Here is a 16,656-nt window from a genome sequence, read left to right as displayed (position 1 = left end):
ACGGCAAAACTAATCGGGTATATTAAATCACAGATCCTAATAGTACAGTCCACATCCAGTCTCAAAATCCAAACTTTCACTCATCATCAAACATCAATCCTTCGTCCTCACTCTCATCCATCACGGGAACAGGACCAGGAATAATACTCCCCTTCATCTGCCCGCCCAACAAATCTCCAAGAACCCCTTCCTCCTCAATACCTCTTACCCTGACTATCTCCCTCCTCGCCCTCGAAATAGCCTCCTCCTCCGCCTTCCGCATTGTCCCAGAAACTCTCAATACTCTGAACACACAAGCCCGCTCACGACCCCCGTTTGGCCGTCTCACCCCAGCATCACCGCCCGTAGCAGGGACATGGGTCATGTACGTAAGTGCGGACCACACGAGACGGAATGCAGCTCGCGGGACGCGGATTATGGCTGTTGATGTTGCAGGAGAGAGGTATTTGACTGTTTTCGTGAGTTCTTTGCTTTTGCTTGAACTTCAACATTGAAGTTGAGGGTGGGGAAACACACTGTTTACGCCGGTGGCAGAGGCACCGCCTAATTTGCCAATCCCCCAGTCTCCGTACATCTCGGCGACTTCTTCACGGATCATTTTTGCGAGAAGTCCTGGTGTGAGCGCGTCGGAAGTTGGGGAGTGGATTGATAGGTGAGCGGGTTGAGGGTTTGAACGTTTAGATTTGGTGGTCGGCCATGTTGATGGGTCGGGGTAGAGAATTTCGACTAAAAGGTAGCGGCTTTTAAGGCGGACCATTGTGTGTGCTGCTGCAGAGGTGGAATTGGAGGAGGTAAATCCACTGTAAAGGTGAGAAAGAGGTTGAAGTTTGCGATTAGAGATACGCGATAAGAGCCTATCGGGGGACTAGACTCGCTCCCCGCTCCCAACGCATGCATCACTTTGCTCTACTTCTCTACTTCTTTACTTCGCTAGATAATACCAAGACGAGGGGACACTCACTACGCACGAAAGAAATGTTGATATCATGCAATGGGCACGTTCATTAGTCCCAATTCTAGTCATCTAAACAAATTAAACAGATCCGTAGTCGGGCGTTGCACCGTTTTTGTTCATGGCAAAACCCGGTCATGCCCACAAGGGGCGCAGTACATGAGATACACAAAACTGCCAAACAGAAACCAAGGGGTCAACCTTCCAAACTCCACCACCCTCCCGCACGGAGGGCGGACTGTATGCTACCAGCTGTCCAAGAAAGAAAATCACAGGTTGACCTCGACACGGCCCTCGGCACCGCCCTTCTGGAGGGTGGGCAGAAGGTAGGTGATGTCGTCCCAGGGGTGACGGTACAGACCGGTGCGCAGGCGCTTCTGGTCCAGGTAGTGGGCAATCAGACCAATGGAGCGGCCCAGAACGAAGAGACCGTTGAGGACACCCATGCGCATGTAGTCCTCGACCTCCTCAGCGGAGAAGGCACCGCAGTTACGGAGCAGGTCAACGAAACAGACAGCAACACAGCCGTCGACGTTGAGGATGAGGTTGTCCTTCTTGGAAGTGGTGACAGTCTCGACGGCAATGGCGTAGTCGAGCAGCTTGGTGCTGGGGAAGTTCTTCTTGACGAACTCCTTGACGAGCTCGACACGGAGATCAGGGTTGTTGCGGGACTTGACCTTGTGGCCAATACCGGGGATGAGCTTGTTCTCCTTGCGCATAATGTCGACGAAGTCACGAGGGCTGAGACCCTTGTCAAAGGCCTTGGTAAACTCCTCAGCGGCACCGTCCAGGGCACCACCGAAACGCGAACCAATGGTCAAAAGACCGGCGACCAGGGAGGAGATGAGGTCCTTGCCGGCACGGGTGGTGATAATGGTGTTCATGGCACCGGACACGGCGGGACCGTGGTCAGCAGTGAGCATGAGAACCATCTCAAGGAACTTGCTAGCGTAGCGGGGCAGGCGGCGGCGGAACCACAACAGAGACATGACACCGCCAATGCCAATGTCCTCTTTGAAGACATCGGAGATGGGCATACCGGCGTAGAGCAGCTCCTGGCCACGGTCGTCGGAAATGGTGGAAATGAAGGCAGCGGGCTTACGGATGAGACCGAGCTCCTGGGCCCAAGCGTAGTCAATGGGGATCTTGGGGACAATGGGCTCAGGGGCGGGCTTGATGGAGCCCTTGGCAACCTCGGCGTCGTAGACCTTCTTGAGAAGCTGGGGGAGGTCCTCGAAGGTCTCGGGGACGTGGATACCAGCCTCGCGCATGGCCTTATTCTTGTAGACAGCAGTCTCCATCTGGGAGTTGGCAGAGGCACCAGCGTGACCGAACTGAACCTCGGTCTTGAACATGCTGGCGCAGGTACCGATAGCCCAAGCAACAACGGGCTTGGTGATGGTGCCCTCCTTGATGGCCTCAATCACACGGTACTCCTCAACACCACCGACCTCACCGAGGAGGACGAGGATCTTGCACTCGGGCTCAGCCTGGTAACGGAGCAGGTGGTCGATGAAGGTAGTACCGGGGTAACGGTCACCACCAATGGCAACACCCTCGTAGACACCGTCGGTGTTCTGGGAGATAATGTTGTTCAACTCGTTGGACATACCGCCGGACTTGGAGACGTAGCCGACGGAACCCTTGCGGTAAAGCTTGGAGGCGACGATGTTGTCCATCATACCACCAGTGTTACCGATCTTGAACGCACCGGGCTTGATACCACCGACAGTGGCGGGGCCGATGATGGTGATACCCTTCTCCTTGGCGGTGACCATGATCTCACGGGCACGGCGCTCGGGGACACCCTCCGCAATGATGGCAATGGAGCGGATCTGGGGGCAGTTCATGAGCTCCATGGTGGAGCTGTAGACAGAGCGGGAGGAGGCGAAGTTGACGACAGTGTCAACATCGGGGTGCTTGGCCATGGCCTTCTCAACATCCTGGTAGACGGGAAGGAGGGTCTCGCTGGTGCCCCAGTACATCTTGCTGACGAACTGGCCACCGAAGGTGTAGATGATACCGGCCACGGAGGGAGTGGTACGCTTGCAAATGAAGTCAAAGTCGAGCATGCCCTGCACGGCTCGGGGTTGCATACCGCTGCGGAATTGGTCAATATGGATGCGTGCATGGCGGGGTGCATTGGATTTTCCGCGGACTTACTATACGAAGCATCGTGTCTTGTTGTGGAAGAGGGCGTGGCTAGAGGGAGAAAGGGCACGGGAGGGAGGGTTGAAACGGGTGATGTTGTCGTTGGCCGACTGAACGCCGTTGCCGGGAGAAGTAGTAGAGGGCATGATGAATCTATTCCAGTTAGAATTGGGAAGAGACAGAAGGGGTGACTAGGCAAGGCACCTTATGGCAAGGGAACATACCAAATGTGAAAAGCCGCTCAATGAAGTAGATGGGAAGAAGAAGGAGGAGGGAGAGATCTAAGGGAATCCAGAGAAAAGGGCCGCGGGGCGAGTACTCGCAGGTACGGTGTACAGCTCCTCCCGTTTTTTGCGCACTAGCGAGTGTTGAGCTCGTTGCTCCCCAAAGTCTGTGAAGTACCGGGTACCGCCGATACCAGGCGCCCCACCCCGTGGATCCCCTGGTGTTACAGGTACGTTACACTGCCAGCTTATAGCTGTCATCGATTCCACCACCGAGTGGTATTTAGCTCCCTAGCTGGATGCTGAATGCATCAATTGGACTCAATTGGCCTTCCTAGCTCTACTCTACGGTAATCCTACAGGTCATCTTCTTGTCGATGGGTTTTTACTTATTCGATTGGTTCTTCGGTCCCCGGTCATTCACCGCAGGAAATAAAATCAAGGTTTCCCGAGCTACTGTGTAGATCGGATTCCGGGGCGGACCCAACAAAAAAAAGTAAGCGGTATCGGGCCCGTGTACAGGTGACTACCGCGTGGATCTGAGTCCTGGGTTCAGCAAGGGGCGGAGAAGATGTACCTGTTACCTAAGTTTACGACAGTTACGGTCCCAACGAGACCACCCCACCTTCACAGTTACTTTTTCCATCGTCTCAACCGGTGGAGCACCCCTCAATTGTACGCTGTAATCTCCAGCACAACTTTTTTCCCGTACGCCGTACACTCCATTCTGCTTTGCCCATATTCCTCTATCTCCTCCTTCCATCCTTTCTTCTCTTTCCCATCTTCCCTCCCTTCACAACATCTACACATCATGTCAGCCAAGTCTATTCTCGAGGCCGACGGCAAGGCCATTCTCAACTACCACCTTACTCGGGCTCCCGTCATCAAGCCCACTCCCCTGCCTGCCTCCTCTACACACAACCCTCCCGCTCGTCTCGCCTCTCTTCACTTCCCCGAGGACAAGGCCGTTAAGGATGTCCTTGACCAGGCCGAGGTCACCTACCCGTGGCTCTTGGTCCCCGGCTCCAAGTTCGTTGCGAAGCCCGATCAATTGATCAAGCGCCGCGGTAAGAGCGGTCTTCTCGCTCTGAACAAGACCTGGGCTGAGGCTCGTGAGTGGATTGAGGCTCGTGCCGCCAAGGACGTCCAAGTCGAGACTGTCACTGGTGTCTTGCGTCAATTCCTCGTCGAGCCCTTCGTGCCTCACCCCCAGGAGACTGAGTACTACATTAACATCCACTCCGTCCGTGAGGTAAGTCAAGCTTGACCTTTCAATTCCAAGTGCGAGTCTCTAACCGACCAATTACAGGGTGACTGGATCCTCTTCACTCACGAGGGTGGTGTTGATGTCGGTGATGTTGACGCCAAGGCTGAGAAGCTTCTCATCCCCGTCAACCTGAAGAACTACCCCTCCAACGAGGAGATCGCCTCCACCCTGCTGGCCAAGGTGCCCAAGGGTGTTCACAACGTCCTGGTGGACTTCATCTCCCGCCTGTACGCCGTCTACGTTGACTGCCAGTTCACCTATCTCGAGATCAACCCTCTCGTTGTCATCCCCAACGCCGATGCCACCTCCGCCGAGGTTCACTTCCTTGACCTCGCGGCCAAGATCGATCAGACCGCTGAGTTCGAGTGCGGTACCAAGTGGGCCATTGCCCGTAGCCCCGCCGCTCTGGGCCTGCCCACTCTGCCCTCCGCCGACGGCAAGGTCAACATTGACGCTGGCCCGCCCATGGAGTTCCCCGCCCCCTTCGGCCGTGAGCTGAGCAAGGAGGAGAAGTTCATCTCCGACATGGACGCCAAGACCGGTGCTTCCCTCAAGCTGACCGTCCTCAACGCCAACGGTCGTGTCTGGACCCTCGTTGCTGGTGGTGGTGCCTCTGTCGTCTACGCCGACGCCATTGCCTCCGCTGGCTTCGTCAGCGAGCTCGCCAACTACGGTGAGTACTCCGGTGCTCCCACCGAGACTCAAACCTACAACTACGCCCGCACCGTCCTTGACCTGATGCTGCGCGCCCCCATCCACCCCGAGGGCAAGATCCTCTTCATTGGTGGTGGTATTGCCAACTTCACCAACGTTGCCAGCACTTTCAAGGGTGTCATCCGCGCCATTCGCGATGTCGCCCCTGTCCTCCTTGAGCACAAGGTCCAGATCTGGGTCCGCCGCGCCGGCCCCAACTACCAGGAGGGTCTGAAGAACATCAAGTCCGCCGGTGTCGAGCTTGGTCTGGACATGCACGTCTACGGCCCCGAGATGCACGTCAGCGGCATTGTGCCTCTGGCCCTGCAGGGCAAGAAGACCGATGTCAAGGAATTTGGCGCATAAATGAAATGATTTGGTTTTGGCTTTTTGTTTCTGCAGCGTCCCCGTCCGTTGCATGGGTTTGTGGTATAATGCATGGCATGATATGATTTGGGCCCGAGTCTCGATGCTCGGGTCCGTTCTTTAAATGGTCGTGGATATGGCGTTTCTTCCTGTCCGGCTGAAAAGACCGGATGCTTGGTGCCGACGTCTAGTACAATGATTAGATTTCCTTTATGTTCACCTACCGGGGGATAAGAGATGTGAGATCCCATCGGATAATATCAGTGATGATACACGATTTATTCCAGTAATTCTAGCTGAGTGCAGCGATAGTACCCAGTAAATGAACGTGGCGTATTATCCTGCGATGTAAGTCAGTCACGCATTAGGACTGTCGCATGTTCGGATTCACCCCCAGCGTCTGTCCCCGTGTGGAGGGGGATCGGTACGAAATCACATGACCAAAAATACAGCGCGTTACAAAAAAAAAAAAGACTCCACACAAGCTCCGATGGATCTCTGCACCCCAGATTGACAGGGGAGCTCTTAGCTCCCGTGAGATAAGATCTAAACCAGATCTTCAGGAACGACTAAGGTATGGACCGTGCCGGGATTAGATATTGGCGGGTGCAGTGGCGCGTTACCGTAGCCGCTTCCGCTGCTCCGAGGTTAGGGCCGGACGAACGGGTACTCTGAGCTCATTTCCTCTTGCGGTTGATTATGGAGCTGGTCTTATCATTGAGCATTGAATGCTTTAGAGATCGAGGGTAGATCTCAGCTGGTACTGTTTTATGAGGTTGGAGCCTATGGACTTCCCTTGAATTTGGATATGTTTTGGAATTTTGTAGTTTTCCAGTTTGATACCGGTGGATTTGACTTTATTAGATGATAGACTGTGTCAGCTCCTGAACTTCATAGATGTCGACCAGGAACCTGTAGGGTTCTTCCCTTCTCAGAGATCTAATCATTGATTATTGAATGAGTCGATTTGATGAACTTTCCCTGAGTCTATGTTCACATTGATGATATATCAGTCCGAGGCCCGGTGGGGAAAACCCTGGTACGTCTGTCATGTCGGCGGCAGTCCCACATTATATGCATCATAAGCCTACTGGGGGTTACTCCCAAGCTTTAAGTACAGCGATGCTCTAGAGAGCGACTTTGCACGTAGTGATAAGCTTCTCACAACTCTCATTGGTTTTCAAGGAGATAAATCACGGCCCTATATTACCGCTCATGTGACCGGCATTCCGAGGCAGAAGCCAGGGCTCTATCTGTAGGTCCCTCTGCACGATGATCATGACACAGGGCCAAGTTCAGGTAATTTTGGAATCTTATACGCATTGTGAAGACATAGCCGGAAAGAGCATCAAGCTCGAGTCAACTCATTTGAGCAGGGAATGAGATAACCGGTTCACCTCGATAAGACACCAAACAATTAAGGCGATTCCCATGGGCCTGGAAGATGTCAGTGAAAGATGAGTAAGTTATTTGGATAGATACAACGTTCTAGCAGTATGTGAATACTACCAACGGGTAATGTATATAGCCTACAAGCGGGTCTCCATCCTAGACTTTAGCTTCTTAGTCCTGTTTCTGTGGGCCATTTGAAGGCCGTATGGGTAAGGACTAAAACCCAGAGTCTGGTGGTACTATGACTACCATTCATGCGTTTCGACCAGGATCAGTGCAAGGATTGACGTCCAGACCCGGAGCAAATGCCGTTGACCGTGTCTCGGCTTATATTGCAATGGAATCCGGGGTATTCGCCAATGGTTCTGGGTCGATAAAGCTAGTGGCAAGAAAAGAAGATGCTACTCTCCGGTCCTGTGATCGGCGTTTGATACGGCCCGTAATAACTGAATAGCATTTCCCAAAGAGGTAAAACTGACCAGGCCTGAAGTATATCAACCGGTCCGATCCCACAGCTTTGATTGGAAAACCATGTGTCCTTTCTAGTGAGATTCACTTCGGGTTTCCAAAAAAAACATGGGATCGATTTTCAAGAACTTCCTGGGACTCTCCAAGGCCAAGGATGAAGACAGCTGCCCTGTCTCTCCTTCCAAGAGGCCTGTCAGGGCGCTTCCGGCTTCCTGGTACCTTTCGGAAGACCTCTACCAACTTGAGCGACGAGCCCTTTTCTCGAAGAAATGGCTCCTCACAACACATTCATTGCGTATTCCCAGCCCTGGTGACTGGTCTCGTTACGGTATCGCCGGATACTCGTTCATTCTTGCGCGCGGCTATGACAATAAGATCAAGGCGTTCCACGACATATGGACCGATCGTTTCAACGACGACCTCGCTGAGACGCTCCTTACCAACGCCAATGGCGACATCGACACCATTCACGTCCACACCGATCTGAATAACTTTATCTGGATCAACCTCGACGCTGGCGAGCAACCCGAAATCACCTGGGACCGCGATTTCAAAGACATCGACCTCCAGCCCCGCTTCTCACACTTCAATTTTGATAACTATGTCTACGACCACAGCTGGGAAATGGACGGGGAATACAACTGGAAACTGCTAGCCGATAACTACAATGAGTGCTACCACTGCTTGACAGCGCATCCGGACGTACCTGCGATCGCAGATCTCAGCACGTACGACGTGGACACCAAGGACGGCAGCATTATCCATTTCGCCAACGCGAAACAGGAAACCATCGATGCCGGGCTTGAGATCGCCAGCACTTACTACTTCCCTAATGCGTCGATGACTGTTACCCCCCCACTTCTTCTTTATGCAGCGCTTCGTCCCGACATCACCCACTCACTGTGATATGCGGTACGAGGTCTACCGCAATAAGGACTCCGATGAAAAAGACTTCCAGCATATCAATGAGATGTACAAGCGAATCATGTCGGAAGATAAATTCCTCTGCGAAGGAACGCAAAGAAGTCTGAAGACTGGTGTCTTTGTGAATGGTCTCCTGCATCCACATATGGAGAAGGGGCCTCTTTATTTCCAATCTGTGGTGCGCGAGAAGTTGATGGAGCACTTTGAGCGTGAGCAAGAGGTCGGTTGTCGAATCTGGCCTGCTCGGGTTGACGAGACGAAGGCTCGGATGGAGCGTATGGTTAAGAAGGGTACTAAGACGGATGACCATGCGTCGCTAGGGTATGAGGATGTGAAGTCGTCTACGGGGATGACTACTCGAATAACGGAGACTGCTGTCTTTTGATCCCTATCGCATTTACTTTCTTTACATATCTTGGTTGTTTCATAGCGTTTTACTTCGGTTCGAGTCCAGATTGATTGTGAGAACAAATAATAAATTGGCCGCTGCAATCGGTGCAGTAATGCCCTACACTTTTTGATCATACACTGAAATGATTAGCATTCTTGCCGCTATTGGAACATCATACTGTTCAATATATTGATTTTAGCTAATGTTAAATGATTTGAAACCGAATCAGTCACCAACTACCGATGATAATGGCTGACGAAGCTGAATGCAGCTAACGTACCATTCGAAGTGTCCACAGGGACCTGCTCCATCCGGACTTGTACCGATCGGACAAAGCTCCGTGCTAGAAATCCAACCCTGTCACATTTGCTAGGAAATACACAGGGAGACGTTACATTTCATCTTGCAAAGATCCGGCCCAACTTCTTATGCGTTGCGGGCCTCTAGGCGATAACATCGACGCAAAGCACGCCACAGCATTTGGCTATTTTGCCCTCAGCACCGCAACTTCTCTTGACCCCGGCACCGGTTGTTGTCTTTTCAGATAATATTTTCAAATTTGATTATCGAGATTGCCGAGGATCGAAGAAGGGGGTCCAATTCTTACGAGTGGTGCAGTCAAGGTCTGCGACACTTAGCATAGCTGACGTAGCTCGATTGCTTACATCTAGCCGGAGATAAAAAAAAAAGAAAACTTGTTCAGCGGATCTGAGCTTTGGTTCCAGAGTTCGTAGCAATAATCTAAAAAGTCATCCACCCAGACTGTGGAGTTTTTCCTTATGGCTGACTGTGACAGCTGAGGCGCTGTGATTCACCCCCATTGTTTCATACTTCCCCTTTAGTTTTGTAGATTCTCACATGTCATCATGCGAAACAAATCATCCACCTGTCGCTGATGACTGTCGCTGACTGCAGCTAACGTACGGTCCAGAAATTCCCGCTCATCAAGATCGTGCCGACCGCATCAAGTCAACTTTGGAAGTCCACTCCCATTCAAGATGTATTGAACCACCACACAATGAGACCCTGCACATCATCTTCCGCGTGTCGCTCTCTACTCCCTGTTCGTTGCCGACCTTTGGATAATATGTTTCAATGCGTGACCTGTCAAGTTACTCCACCACATCCGTGCAAAGGACGTCAAGCGTGGCGGCAGGCACGGTACAGCATTTAGCCATTGCGCCAGCGCAACTGCTCTTGAAGTCTGCAACGCCGATTGCACTCGAAGCTGTTGTTTTCGAAATGGTCAGCAAGGGTTACATTCTTGAACAAAATTCGGTATCGCCGGATATCGAAGAAGCATGGTCCGGTCTTACGAGTGTGGCAGTCAAGGGTTGCAACGTCCAGAACGCTGGTAGTGCAACAGGAAGGGATGCTATAGAGCGTAGTAGGGCATACACTGCCGCGCTCAGTGAGAGCAGCGGGTTGAGCGAGAGCTGCGCCGGCAGAAGCGGCAATGAGTAGAATGGAGGCCTTCATTTTAGACGGTTGGGTATCGAAAGACGGGTTCAGAAGAGTTGAAGTGGTAGGAGGTCGAGTTATAGAATATTGACTCTGGAAGAGGCGGAGCCTTATAGGGATATCGATCTACCTCTAGGTGGAGAATGACTTATTGACCTAGTAAAGTCAGATTACGATAGCTTCAATTGCAGTGCACACATTAATTATGTGAGTGGGCACGTTAACATCTACCATTCATTCTAGGCCAGTTTGATTCAGCACCGGTGCTTACAACTAACCAGAAGCTGTCAAAATGAGCTGGTTGAGGACGTTCCAGATGTATTTATCTGGTCCGAAGCAAACATTTGATCCGTCTTCAGTATAGACTTTGAAGTATAGTCGCTGTTAGTCTCAATCACAACTGCCGATCAGCCTTATCACCACAGTCCCTCGAAATTTTTCCGTGCGTCATCATATTATCCACTGCTAAGGACTAAGTGCGTTGATCGTAAACCGATCAGGCGATGAGAGATCTACATACCAGAGCTGAGAAACATGCTAGCTGAGCTTGTATTGGGTACCCCTGAACGGAAAGTTTTAAAATCGGGAAGTAGACTGGTAATCCCTTTTTTCACCCGATATGCACTGCGGTCGGCAAGCAGATCGCCGAATTAAGCCCGATCTGGTAAGATCTTCGCCTTTCCGCAATGTTCTCTGGGGGCTCATCTTGAGTGATCTTCGATTCTGTCTTCCGGTACGTTCCGTGCCGATATCTCGCTAAGCAGGCGATGCGTCTGAAGAAGTCTCTTGCCTGGAGAGAGTAGTGTGATTTGGGTGCGGTCTTGAGTAAGGCGGACTAGGCAAAGGAGCAGATGTTGAAAGTCGGAATATTATATGGTGAGCTATAAACACATGAGCAGGAAAAGAGTAACTCTCAAGGGGAAAACATGCACTAGATACAATGTACTGATTGTCGTATGAGTATGCGATTACTTGTTGACTCCGTCCACATAGGTCATCGAGCCGTGATCGCTGGACATCTGGCATGTTTGCATGTTCTCCACTTTTATGATGTTTGAGCCTACAGGTTTCCAAAATCCCACCATGTAGAAAATCCTTCGATATTGCCAATGGCTGTCTCGGGATCGAAATTGCTTGTGGATTCCATGTCGGAGAACTGGGTGTCTCCTGTCCATAGCCAGGGAACATTGAACATCAGACTATCCGTTGAAGGCACCACAATATCCCTAGTCATTGTACCCTTGGGGGAAGCTGGGTTCGATGAGATGGTGGTCTGAAAAGGGGGGAGGTATGTATTTTGGCCTGCAGAAGGGTCTATCGTGACCTCTGGTGGGGACAACGCAACACTTATTTCAAGAGTTGAATATTCGTCCACTTTCGTGGGATCGGTGGTTGCAAGAGACGAATGTAACAAAGAGACTTGTCCGGAAGATAAATTCGATGTGGAGACATTGAATTGCAAGATATCCCACATTAAGGGAATGCTGAGACGCAGTCTACATGGTGCCCATTCGAAGTCCATACTTTCTGATCCCGATGCTATTCGTGCCAATTTCTCCAGCATTCGAACCTTGCATCATTAGCTTTGTCTCTGACCCTTGCTCTGCTGGGAACATACCAGGTTTGCGCAGGCAGGGGAGAACGAGGCAAAGTTCTTCAGGAATCTTTTGCATTTCTCAAAATCCATCTTCGACTTTTGTTTGAGCCGTAGATCAGTCGCACAGCAGAAGTAAAGGTGAACTGTAGCTGCGATCGCAGCTGCGTGTCCATAAAATGGATCAATTAATTGAACTTCCTTCTCGGTTACCATGTCAATCATGCGAACAATCCATGTGCCATGTAGCAGGACTAATTCAGATGATTTCCTCCAGAAATTATTCGGCATCGCAAGATTTGGATGGTGTTGTGATGCCACGATGTACAAGAATGGATGGTTCAACGTAGTTAGAATGGCATGCCATGTAAACTGTAGCTTGATCCATGGTATCCAGTAATCTCTGTTAAGTTGAATCTCGTCGGCCTTGCGCTCAAAGAACTTGACCACATCGTATCGATGGCACCACGGAACCTATAAGCAAATTCAGCTGACAGTACCAAAAATCGGCATATTCAAACTCACTTTATTCTCAATCTCTGTCATATCCTGTCCACATTGGGCGTAGATTGAGTCGAGTCGCCACGGCTCTGTGAGCTTGTTTTGAGCACAATCAAAAACGTACTGTCTGACTCTGCTCCACACCCATCCGAAGTGCACTGCGAAACTCCAAATGCCTATGTCAGATGGATTGGCGGGTGCCTCGTGATCTCGAGGAAAGCCTGCATTACTACCGTCCGAGATGTAGTACTGGCGCCAAACCTCAGGAGCCGTACCAAGGATGCCCTCTTGCTCACTAAAAAACTGATCCAAGGACTGGAAGCTCCAGATTAGTCTTTTCTTGCGCTCCGAGTCGGCTGAGGTATCCCGAGATGCGAATCCGCGGTCTATGCGAGCAGATCGACATAGCTGAAAGCCAAGACCGAGATAGAATTGACCAAGATGCAAATTTCCGTCTTCGAGGTGTCAGTGACAAGTCTCCTGCAACGCACCGAGAGAGAAAGCCCATACCGATAAAAGCCGAATAGGAAAGGAGACAAAGACTCTCGATAGTCTCAAGCTCAACACTGCCATTGGCTACCCGGAGCATAATCGACCACTTGGCATGTTCTCCATACTGCTGTTTCTCGCTGTCTTGCATGAACCGGGCTGTCAGTTCCAGGATACTGTAAGCAAGTTCGGTGGAGATCTCCTCATTTTGCTCAAACTCCTCGTGGTTAAAACACCAGATTGGCTGTCGGTGAAAGAGGTCGAAATAGATTTCAATTCCAGCAGAGATAGTAGATGGAGTGATCTGGATTTCGGGGCCTGGAAATCCCATTTGGCGGCGGTGCTTTATTGTGGTTTGGGTTTGACCCTTTCCCATGGCGCATCGATTGTTGGGTATTCGGTCAGAGATCCGTGGCTCTTGATGAGTCCCATTGTTTGGGTTGGGTTTCGGAGAGGCCTCGAATGAGTTTGTGGATGTTTTTGGCGCATCTGAATTTGGTTGATCAGGAATTCTGCCTTTGCCACCATTGAGGATCAGATCGACTTTCTCTTCAAGAAATGCGAGTCGGTCCTATCATCAAGTTACCAACGGAATCTGCCACTATATCACAACATCACTGTCGTACAGACGGACGTGAGTCCCCAGCGGCATAATTACACGGTTGTTTAAGCCTGACGCAGCTTGAACAAGCTGGCTTTTCACCGGGACATCGACTCTTTTTCCTTCTGTATGATGTGAGGCAATGACCTCAATGTTATGTATCTCAGGTATTGATGAGACATACCGGCAGTTAAGGCAGGCCTGTCTAGAGCGCAGCCTTTCGCGGTTAGGAGCCTCGGGCATGACGATCACAGTCGGCCTCGCCAATGCAAGCCAATACCGGGACAGCCGAGGGAGTCACTCTATAATAGTGATGCGGGGCGTATGAAGCTCTGAAAAGCACAAAATCCACGATATGGTAAGCTTTACGCGGAAACAATTGCCAAACTAGGAGAAGAGCCGAGGCGGGGTAGATAAGTACATGGAGGGCTACACTGAGTAGTCTGGAGCTTCAGAGGTACTGATTTAATTTTGAGTGTATTACAGTCAAAGGAAGCTTTCTGTTTAATATTATAGCTCATTCGAAATCGCATTTTGGCAAGCATTTCATCCGCTCAAAAGGCACACACAGGGATTTGGTAGACACAGCACATCGAAGCGCTGAGGATTGCCAGCAAACTCATTCTACATTCCAAAGCGGGCAATTATCTCATCTTCAAGAGGCAGATGAAAGCCATGTGAAGAGGGCGGTCGGGGTGGGGGCGGAAGGCGAGTACGATGCTGGGGGTTCGAGGTTGGTCCTTGAGCTGGAGAAAGGATAAGCATCACGCTCGAGTATTGCAGTTCAATACCACTTACGCCTCTTTCCAATACAGACAGGTCTTTCTGGAGGAACCATAGGAATAGAGTCATTCTGTTCTCCTGCTCGCCTGGAACAACCAGTGCCACTTCGCTGATATCGATGCAGCCGCTCAACCCCATCTGAGCCCGTGGGGTACGGATGAGTTTGCAGGGCACGCCCTTGACGACTGCGCGCTTTTGCGTTTATTGGCGCAGGCTGGCCGTGGGTTGGGATGGGTGGAAGCATGGTGCTGTTTCGCGATGAGAGGTCATTCAATGTCTGGGAGACCGTGTTCGAAGCTGCGGTCTGCATCTCAGTCCGCATCGCACGCGCTTTGAGGATATTATAAAGATTTGTCATCTGCGATAACTTTTTGGACTTGTCTCGGATCAGATCAGCCAACTCCTCATTCTTCTTCTCTAGTTGTTCTTGCGCAGCTTGCATATCTGTCTCCAAATGTCAGCCAGAAATCGAATTCGGGACGCCGGTGTACTGACCCGCTATCTTGCTGTGAAGAACTGACATCTCCGAGTTAGCGTTGTGGACGACTTTATCCATTTGCGTGTTCAGGTTGCTGTATTTCTCTGTGAGACTCTTCCCCAAGAATTCTTGGTAGAATCTGGATAGAGATGAGTACAATTGTCTCAGCCATAATTCGTGCGTCACAAGAAAGTAGTCAGGTACATACATCTCCTGTGTGCTTTGGTATGCCCAAAATCCCAATGCTCGGCCGGCACACTCCATGATTGTGTTTGGATCAAGCCCGCTCAACACGCTGGTCTTGTAGTCCTCCGTGGGGTTCAAAATCGTCGACACGGCATCATCAGGGTTGCTTAGGAGTGTCTGGCATGCCGGGCACCGTCGACCACCTGCTGTGGGGAGTGAAAGTCCGAGACTGTCTGCACATCCAAGACAGAAGATGTGTCTGACCCATCAGTGTTGCTTAAGGTCAATATACAAGAGACATGACTTACGAGCAGGTTGTCACCACGGCTCTCTCCTTCAATAGTACCCGGCATTTCAGGGAGTTGCACCGCAGATGGAAGTCCATGACTTGTGAGTATTAGGAAGGTAGGTGGAAGAAGATGCGAGGCGTTGGTGATCACCTGAGGCAGGTTAGCCTCAACCACCAATATCAATATGGCATTGCTCTAGATTTATCTGCAGCTGGATATAATCATTTCGACGTCCCGGCAATATCAACACTAAAAGAAAAATGTATTTCCAGCCGCATCACGCCGGGTTGAAGTCATCTTCTCTTCAAAGTCCTTTCCTGGCTCGTACTCATTCCAAAGACTTGCGGGGTAGATATGCTTGTTCTTTTCATACCAGCGACGATCCACTACTTTGGTCTCACTGGAATCTTTGTCTGCGCCTTCTAATTGATCGTCGGGGTGATTTAAGGGGTCATCACTGGTTTCTGAGGGTTTATCCGAGTAATCAAAGAGTAGACCGCCGGTCTTTGAGAAACTCGGCACTCTATTAGCAATGAAATAGTAGAACTCATAGTGCTGGTAACATGTTAGCTTGAACAATGGTCCATATCTTGAGAGACTTACATGTGGAACAATCACATCACCCTTGACCAGCATCAGGTCATCGACACTGACTCGGGCCCATTCACGCCGAGTATCTTTTCGGGCTTTTGAGGCTCCATTGGCACCTCCCACTCCCAACTCAGCGCCGACCTTGCGGCACCGGTCCAGGAACAACCACACATGATCGCCCTTCTTGACCTTGACCGATCCAGCCGGTATGCTTGTCCCGTCAAAGAATACAAAGGGAATCACAATCTCGGTATTCTTCACCGCTTCCTGCATCGATAAAAACTCCTTGCGGAGTGTGTCGCGAGCCTGTGCCTCGGCTTCCATCGCAGCCTTCGTCATTGCCTTTGGAGGAGGTGGCGCATTCGGGTTCGCCTTCATGCGACGCGCCGCAGATGTAGCACCCTCTTCAGTGGGAGTCTTTGAACCTGATCGCGATGTGCTCGAGTCACGCGGAGTTGCCACGGACTCTTCCCCGGTATCCTCGTTTTCATTATCGTCACCAAAAGAAAGCTTGCTTTTGATAAGAGGCTTCTTTTTCTTCTTCTTAGGCGGACCGTCACTTCGTGGCGTCGAAGATCTGTTGCGCTGCGATCAGCTCAAAAGCTCGGAGAAGGAATGTGCCCCTTGACTTACCCGTCAGTCACTTCGCCGGTGGAGGGAGTTGCGCTTCTTGAAATACCAGATGCTAGTCGTCCTAGCGACTTGTCATGCGCCTCGCGCTCCTTTTGTTCCAAAACCTCGGCGCGACGTTTGCGAAAGTCGGACAGATGCACGAGACCGACAGTTTGCGACTTGAGCATCTCCTCGCGGAGACGCTTTGGCCCGTAAAGGACCGCGGTGTGGAGGTTTCGCTC

At 51.0% G+C, this 16,656-nt stretch overlaps 8 protein-coding genes across 8 annotated transcripts; 2 read left to right on the top strand and 6 right to left on the bottom strand.

The window, feature by feature from the left end:
• Positions 1-76: 76 nt before the first annotated feature.
• Positions 77-757, bottom strand: N7477_004381 (Rpp14/Pop5 family protein; the record flags this gene model as incomplete). The annotated part of the gene is made up of 2 exons (XM_056966044.1): positions 77-450; positions 517-757. 2 exons carry the CDS (start codon positions 755-757, stop codon positions 77-79), a joined length of 615 nt encoding a protein of 204 aa, XP_056822825.1.
• A 464-nt stretch (positions 758-1,221) lies between these two features.
• Positions 1,222-3,249, bottom strand: N7477_004380 (uncharacterized protein; the record flags this gene model as incomplete). Its single annotated transcript, XM_056966043.1, has 2 exons — positions 1,222-3,052; positions 3,116-3,249. 2 exons carry the CDS (start codon positions 3,247-3,249, stop codon positions 1,222-1,224), a joined length of 1,965 nt encoding a protein of 654 aa, XP_056822824.1.
• An 889-nt stretch (positions 3,250-4,138) lies between these two features.
• aclA (putative ATP citrate lyase subunit (Acl)) lies at positions 4,139-5,653 on the top strand (the record flags this gene model as incomplete). Its single annotated transcript, XM_056966042.1, has 2 exons — positions 4,139-4,579; positions 4,637-5,653. 2 exons carry the CDS (start codon positions 4,139-4,141, stop codon positions 5,651-5,653), a joined length of 1,458 nt encoding a protein of 485 aa, XP_056822823.1.
• A 1,968-nt stretch (positions 5,654-7,621) lies between these two features.
• N7477_004378 (aromatic ring-hydroxylating oxygenase subunit alpha) lies at positions 7,622-8,822 on the top strand (the record flags this gene model as incomplete). The annotated part of the gene is made up of 2 exons (XM_056966041.1): positions 7,622-8,359; positions 8,388-8,822. 2 exons carry the CDS (start codon positions 7,622-7,624, stop codon positions 8,820-8,822), a joined length of 1,173 nt encoding a protein of 390 aa, XP_056822822.1.
• A 1,118-nt stretch (positions 8,823-9,940) lies between these two features.
• On the bottom strand, positions 9,941-10,307 carry N7477_004377 (fungal hydrophobin domain-containing protein; the record flags this gene model as incomplete). The annotated part of the gene is made up of 2 exons (XM_056966040.1): positions 9,941-10,056; positions 10,145-10,307. The coding sequence occupies 2 exons, from the start codon at positions 10,305-10,307 to the stop codon at positions 9,941-9,943; spliced, it is 279 nt and encodes a 92-aa protein (XP_056822821.1).
• Positions 10,308-11,349: 1,042 nt separating this feature from the next.
• On the bottom strand, positions 11,350-13,717 carry N7477_004376 (fungal specific transcription factor domain-containing protein; the record flags this gene model as incomplete). The annotated part of the gene is made up of 5 exons (XM_056966039.1): positions 11,350-11,859; positions 11,908-12,357; positions 12,409-12,839; positions 12,895-13,444; positions 13,484-13,717. The coding sequence occupies 5 exons, from the start codon at positions 13,715-13,717 to the stop codon at positions 11,350-11,352; spliced, it is 2,175 nt and encodes a 724-aa protein (XP_056822820.1).
• A 381-nt stretch (positions 13,718-14,098) lies between these two features.
• N7477_004375 (uncharacterized protein) lies at positions 14,099-15,306 on the bottom strand (the record flags this gene model as incomplete). The annotated part of the gene is made up of 5 exons (XM_056966038.1): positions 14,099-14,220; positions 14,273-14,701; positions 14,753-14,874; positions 14,944-15,180; positions 15,230-15,306. The coding sequence occupies 5 exons, from the start codon at positions 15,304-15,306 to the stop codon at positions 14,099-14,101; spliced, it is 987 nt and encodes a 328-aa protein (XP_056822819.1).
• A 154-nt stretch (positions 15,307-15,460) lies between these two features.
• On the bottom strand, positions 15,461-16,602 carry N7477_004374 (FAM50/XAP5 family protein; the record flags this gene model as incomplete). Its single annotated transcript, XM_056966037.1, has 3 exons — positions 15,461-15,766; positions 15,815-16,379; positions 16,436-16,602. The coding sequence occupies 3 exons, from the start codon at positions 16,600-16,602 to the stop codon at positions 15,461-15,463; spliced, it is 1,038 nt and encodes a 345-aa protein (XP_056822818.1).
• Between the last annotated feature and the right edge of the window lie 54 nt (positions 16,603-16,656).

The sequence above is a fragment of the Penicillium maclennaniae genome, assembly GCF_028827695.1.
Source record: "Penicillium maclennaniae strain IBT 15551 chromosome Unknown utg000004l:1.0-3007600.0:1.0-3009580.0, whole genome shotgun sequence".
Classification (NCBI taxonomy): domain Eukaryota; kingdom Fungi; phylum Ascomycota; class Eurotiomycetes; order Eurotiales; family Aspergillaceae; genus Penicillium; species Penicillium maclennaniae.
This window is presented reverse-complemented; position numbering and strand designations above follow the sequence as displayed.